The sequence below is a fragment of the Dermochelys coriacea genome, chromosome 1 (assembly GCF_009764565.3).
Source record: "Dermochelys coriacea isolate rDerCor1 chromosome 1, rDerCor1.pri.v4, whole genome shotgun sequence".
Taxonomy (NCBI): Eukaryota; Metazoa; Chordata; order Testudines; family Dermochelyidae; genus Dermochelys; species Dermochelys coriacea.
The window spans coordinates 2,200,167-2,206,166 of record NC_050068.2 but is presented as its reverse complement, the minus strand read 5'-3'; the positions used below and the strand labels follow the sequence as shown (position 1 = coordinate 2,206,166).

The 6,000-nt window shown below is 51.9% G+C and overlaps 1 protein-coding gene across 1 annotated transcript; it reads left to right on the top strand.

Annotated features, from left to right (window-relative positions):
- Positions 1–252: 252 nt before the first annotated feature.
- LOC119842819 (olfactory receptor 52K2-like) lies at positions 253–5,583 on the top strand. Its single transcript, XM_038371480.1, has 2 exons — positions 253–1,028; positions 5,418–5,583. The coding sequence occupies exons 1-2, from the start codon at positions 253–255 to the stop codon at positions 5,581–5,583; spliced, it is 942 nt and encodes a 313-aa protein (XP_038227408.1).
- The last annotated feature ends 417 nt before the right edge of the window (positions 5,584–6,000 follow it).

The following is a 6,000-nucleotide window of genomic DNA, read 5'->3' as shown; positions in this document are numbered from 1 at the left end:
CTGCTACAGAGCCCTCAATTAGCACTAAAAGCCTCTGTAATGAGGGTGGATGGCTGCAGTGCAGAAGCCAAGAATAGGCTATTTGTGACTCACTCTTCGTGTGCCATTAGCACAAGACACATGAAGAACTAATGCTGAGAAAATGCCATCTTGTCATGTTCCCATCAGATGGTTAATAATTGTTTTAATGGTTAGTTACAGGGGCTGGAAGCAGCCATGCCATGGAACTGAACACACCCAACTGGCCCTACCATGGCAGCTTCCAACTGGACCACGCCCCACCACTCCACCTTCATCCTCCTCGGCATCCCAGGGCTGGAGGCGGCGCACGTCTGGATCTCCATCCCCTTCTGCTCCGTCTACCTTCTGTCCCTCCTGGGGAACGGCCTCCTCCTGGCCGTTATCAAGACCGAGCCGAGCCTCCATGAGCCCATGTACCTTTTCCTTTCCATGCTGGCACTCTCTGACCTGGTCATCTCCACCACCACTCTGCCCAAAACCCTCTGCATTTTCTGGTTCAGGGACCACACAATTCACACCAACGGTTGCCTGGCCCAGATTTTTTTTATTCACTCAATTACTTGCATGGAGTCCGGGTTTATGTTGGCCATGGCTTTTGATCGCTATGTCGCTATCTGTAACCCTCTGCGACACTCAGCCGTCCTGACCAATCGGGCTGTAGCCAAGATAGGGCTGGGCATTGTGATGAGGGGGGCCGTGTTACTGGTCCCACACCCATTCCTGCTGAAACGGCTCCCATACTGCAAGACCAATGTCATTTCTCACACCTATTGTGAGTTCATGGCACTGGTGAAACTGGCCTGTGAGGATACGACAGTCATGAGTGCCTATAGTCTTGCCGTATCATTTTTCGCCGGGGGATTAGATTTGATCCTTATTGTCCTGTCCTACATCCTGATCCTCCAGGCAGTCTTCAGACTCCCCTCCAAGGAGGCTCGGCGCAAGTCCCTCGGCACTTGCAGTGCCCATGTCTGTGCCATGCTGGTTTTTTACACCCCAGCGAGCTTAGAATCATAGAATCATAGAATCATAGAATATCAGGGTTGGAAGGGACCCCAGAAGGTCATCTAGTCCAACCCCCTGCTCAAAGCAGGACCAAGTCCCAGTTAAATCATCCCAGCTAGGGCTTTGTCAAGCCTGACCTTAAAAACCTCTAAGGAAGGAGATTCTACCACCTCCCTAGGTAACGCATTCCAGTGTTTCACCACCCTCTTAGTGAAAAAGTTTTTCCTAATATCCAATCTAAACCTCCCCCATTGCAACTTGAGACCATTACTCCTCGTTCTGTCATCTGCTACCATTGAGAACAGTCTAGAGCCATCCTCTTTGAAACCCCCTTTCAGGTAGTTGAAAGCAGCTATCAAATCCCCCCTCATTCTTCTCTTCTCCAGACTAAACAATCCCAGTTCCCTCAGCCTCTCCTCATAAGTCATGTGCTCTAGACCCCTAATCATTTTCGTTGCCCTTCGTTGTACTCTTTCCAATTTATCCACATCCTTCCTGTAGTGTGGGGCCCAAAACTGGACACAGTACTCCAGATGAGGCCTCACCAGTGTCGAATAGAGGGGAACGATCACGTCCCTCGATCTGCTCGCTATGCCCCTACTTATACAACCCAAAATGCCATTGGCCTTCTTGGCAACAAGGGCACACTGCTGACTCATATCCAGCTTCTCGTCCACTGTCACCCCTAGGTCCTTTTCCGCAGAACTGCTGCCGAGCCATTCGGTCCCTAGTCTGTAGCGGTGCATTGGGTTCTTCCATCCTAAGTGCAGGACCCTGCATTTATCCTTATTGAACCTCATTAGATTTCTTTTGGCCCAATCCTCCAATTTGTCTAGGTCCTTCTGTATCCTATCCCTCCCCTCCAGCGTATCTACCACTCCTCCCAGTTTAGTATCATCCGCAAATTTGCTGAGAGTGCAATCCACACCATCCTCCAGATCATTTATGAAGATATTGAACAAAACGGGCCCCAGGACCGACCCCTGGGGCACTCCACTTGACACCGGCTGCCAACTAGACATGGAGCCATTGATCACTACCCGTTGAGCCCGACAATCTAGCCAGCTTTCTACCCACCTTATAGTGCATTCATCCAGCCCATACTTCCTTAACTTGCTGACAAGAATGCTGTGGGAGACCGTGTCAAAAGCTTTGCTAAAGTCAAGAAACAATACATCCACTGCTTTCCCTTCATCCACAGAACCAGTAATCTCATCATAAAAGGCGATTAGATTAGTCAGGCATGACCTTCCCTTGGTGAATCCATGCTGACTGTTCCTGATCACTTTCCTCTCCTCTAAGTGCTTCAGGATTGATTCTTTGAGGACCTGCTCCATGATTTTTCCAGGGACTGAGGTGAGGCTGACCGGCCTATAGTTCCCAGGATCCTCCTTCTTCCCTTTTTTAAAGATGGGCACTACATTAGCCTTTTTCCAGTCATCCGGGACTTCCCCCGTTCGCCACGAGTTTTCAAAGATAATGGCTAAGGGCTCTGCAATCACAGCCGCCAATTCCTTCAGCACTCTCGGATGCAATTCGTCCGGCCCCATGGACTTGTGCACGTCCAGCTTTTCTAAATAGTCCCTAACCACCTCTATCTCTACAGAGGGCTGGCCATCTCTTCCCCATTTTGTGTTGCCCAGCACAGCAGTCTGGGAGCTGACCTTGTTAGTGAAAACAGAGGCAAAAAAAGCATTGAGTACATTAGCTTTTTCCACATCCTCTGTCACTAGCTTGCCTCCCTCATTCAGTAAGGGGCCCACACTTTCCTTGGCTTTCTTCTTGTTGCCAACATACCTGAAGAAACCCTTCTTGTTACTCTTGACATCTCTTGCTAGCTGCAGCTCCAGGTGCGATTTGGCCCTCCTGATATCTTTCCTACATGCCCGAGCAATATTTTTATACTCTTCCCTGGTCATATGTCCAAGCTTCCACTTCTTGTAAGCTTCTTTTTTATGTTTAAGATCCGCTAGGATTTCACCATTAAGCCAAGCTGGTCGCCTGCCATATTTACTATTCTTTCGACTCATTGGGATGGTTTGTCCCTGTAACCTCAACAGGGATTCCTTGAAATACAGCCAGCTCTCCTGGACTCCCTTCCCTTTCATGTTAGTCCCCCAGGGGATCCTGGCCATCTGTTCCCTGAGGGAGTCAAAGTCTGCTTTCCTGAAGTCCAGGGTCCGTATCCTGCTGCTTACCTTTCTTCCCTGCGTCAGGATCCTGAACTCAACCAACTCATGGTCACTGCCTCCCAGATTCCCATCCACTTTTGCTTCCCCCACTAATTCTACCCGGTTTGTGAGCAGCAGGTCAAGAAAAGCGCTCCCCCTAGTTGGCTCCCCTAGCACTTGCACCAGGAAATTGTCCCCTACGCTTTCCAAAAACTTCCTGGATTGTCTATGCACCGCTGTATTGCTCTCCCAGCAGATATCAGGAAAATTAAAGTCACCCATGAGAATCAGGGCATGCGATCTAGTAGCTTCCGTGAGTTGCCGGAAGAAAGCCTCATCCACCTCATCCCCCTGGTCCGGTGGTCTATAGCAGACTCCCACCATGACATCACTCTTGTTGCACACACTTCTAAACTTAATCCAGAGACACTCAGGTTTTTCCACAGTTTCGTACCGGAGCTCTGAGCAGTCATACTGCTCCCTGACATACAGTGCTACTCCCCCACCTTTTCTGCCCTGCCTGTCCTTCCTGAACAGTTTATAACCATCCATGACTGTACTCCAGTCATGTGAGTTATCCCACCAAGTCTCTGTTATTCCAATCACGTCATAATTCCTTGACATCACCAGGACCTCCAGTTCTCCCTGCTTGTTTCCAAGGCTTTGTGCATTTGTATATAAGCACTTGAGATAACCTGTTGATCGCCCCTCATTCCCAGTATGAGGCAGGAGCCCTCCCCTCACAGACCTTCCTGCCTGTGCTTCCTCCCGGTATCCCGCTTTCCCACTTACCTCAGGGCTTTGGTCTCCTTCCCCCGGTGAACCTAGTTTAAAGCCCTCCTCACTAGGTTAGCCAGCCTGCTGGCAAAGATGTTCTTCCCTCTCTTCGTAAGATGGAGCCCGTCTCTGCCCAGCACTCCTCCTTCATGGAACACCATCCCATGGTCAAAGAATCCAAAGCCTTCTCTCCGACACCACCTGCGTAGCCATTCGTTGACCTCCACGATTCGACGGTCCCTACCCAGGCCTTTTCCTTCCACGGGGAGGATGGACGAGAACACCACTTGCGCCTCCAACTCCTTTATCCTTCTTCCCAGAGCCACATAGTCCGCAGTGATCCGCTCAAGGTCATTCTTGGCAGTATCATTGGTGCCCACGTGGAGAAGCAGGAAGGGGTAGCGATCCGAGGGCTTGATGAGTCTCGGCAGTCTCTCCGTCACATCACGAATCTTAGCCCCTGGCAAGCAGCAGACTTCTCGGTTTTCCCGGTCAGGGCGGCAGATAGATGACTCAGTCCCCCGGAGGAGAGAGTCCCCGACCACCACCACCCGCCTTCTCCTCTTGGGAGTGGTGGTCGTGGAACCTCCAACCTCAGGACATCGCATCTCATGCCTCCCAACCAGCGGAGTCTGCTTCCGCTTTCTCCCCCCAGACATATCATCTGGTCCACTCTCCGCATTGGTACCTGTGGAGAGAACATGAAAGCGGTTAGTTACCTGTGTCTGTGTTACTGGAACCCGGACATTCCGCTTACCTCTTCTGGAGGTCACATGTTGCCAAGCTTCTTCACTGGCCTCTTGGCTCCTCTGTGCAACCTGCTCTATATCTTTAGAGCTTTGTGCCCCTAGAAGGCTATCCTGAGTTTGGTCCAGAAAATCCTCAGTCTCTCGTATACAACGCAGGGTCGTTACCTGTTGCTCCAGACCTTCAATCTTCTCTTCCAATATGGAGACCAGCTTGCACTTTGTACAGACAAAGTCGCTTCTGTCCTGTGGAAGAAAGACAAACATGGCACATCCAGTGCAGGTCACAACAGCTGAATTCCCCCCTTCCATATCACCTACCTACTACGGAGCTTCCTCAGAGACGTTGGCAAGATGTAAGCCTCACTGGGCTCCCTCCAGGCGAACTCCCAGGCAAACTCCTGCTGTGAGCTGCTCTGCTGTCCCCGCTGCTCCGCTGCCGCTCAGCTGGTTCGCGAGGCTCCGGCTATTTTTAAACAGCCAGGCTTCCCTGACGCAAACACACAGACACCCTAATGCCCGCCCCCTGCAGGCTAGCAGCCAATCAGACACTCACTCAGGCTCCCTCCCAGCAAACACACGCTCGGATACTTCCTCAGCAAGCAAACACACACACTCGGATACTTACCAGTCCCAGGCAAACTCCTGCTGTGAGCTGCTCTGCTGTCCCCGCTGCTCCGCTGCTCCGCTGCCGCTCCACCTACTTCTCCCACCGCTTCGGCCATGTGGAGCCCCACTTTCACATCCTCATCGCCAACTTGTACCTGCTCTTCCCTCCCATGATGAACCCCATCATCTACGGGGTTAGAACCCCGGGGATCCGGCAGAGGGCGCTCCACATCTTGGGCATCAAAATAGACTGAAGGCTTATGGGACAGGTCAGCAGCTGGGGAGCAAGGTCTGTGCAGGCGACGTCAGGGCCAGCAAGTCCTGGCATTCAGATGGCTCAGTCACTCCTGGCTGTAGAAACCCACCTCAGCTTTGCTGAGCAGCAGGGCTAATAAACACACTTGTCTGGGTCTGCACTCCAGTACGGCATCAACTTTGCACTGCTCTAGTTCAGTGGTTCTCAAAGCCAGTCCACCGATTGTTCAGGGAAAGCCCGTGCTGGGCCGGACTGGTTTGTTTACCTGCCGCATCCACAGATTCGGCCGATCGCGGCTCCCACTAGCTGCGGTTCGCTGTTCCAGGCCAATGGAGGTTGCAGGAAGGGCGGCTAGCACATCCCTTGGCCCATGCTGCTTCACGTAGCCCCCATTGCTGTGGAGCGGTGAACCACA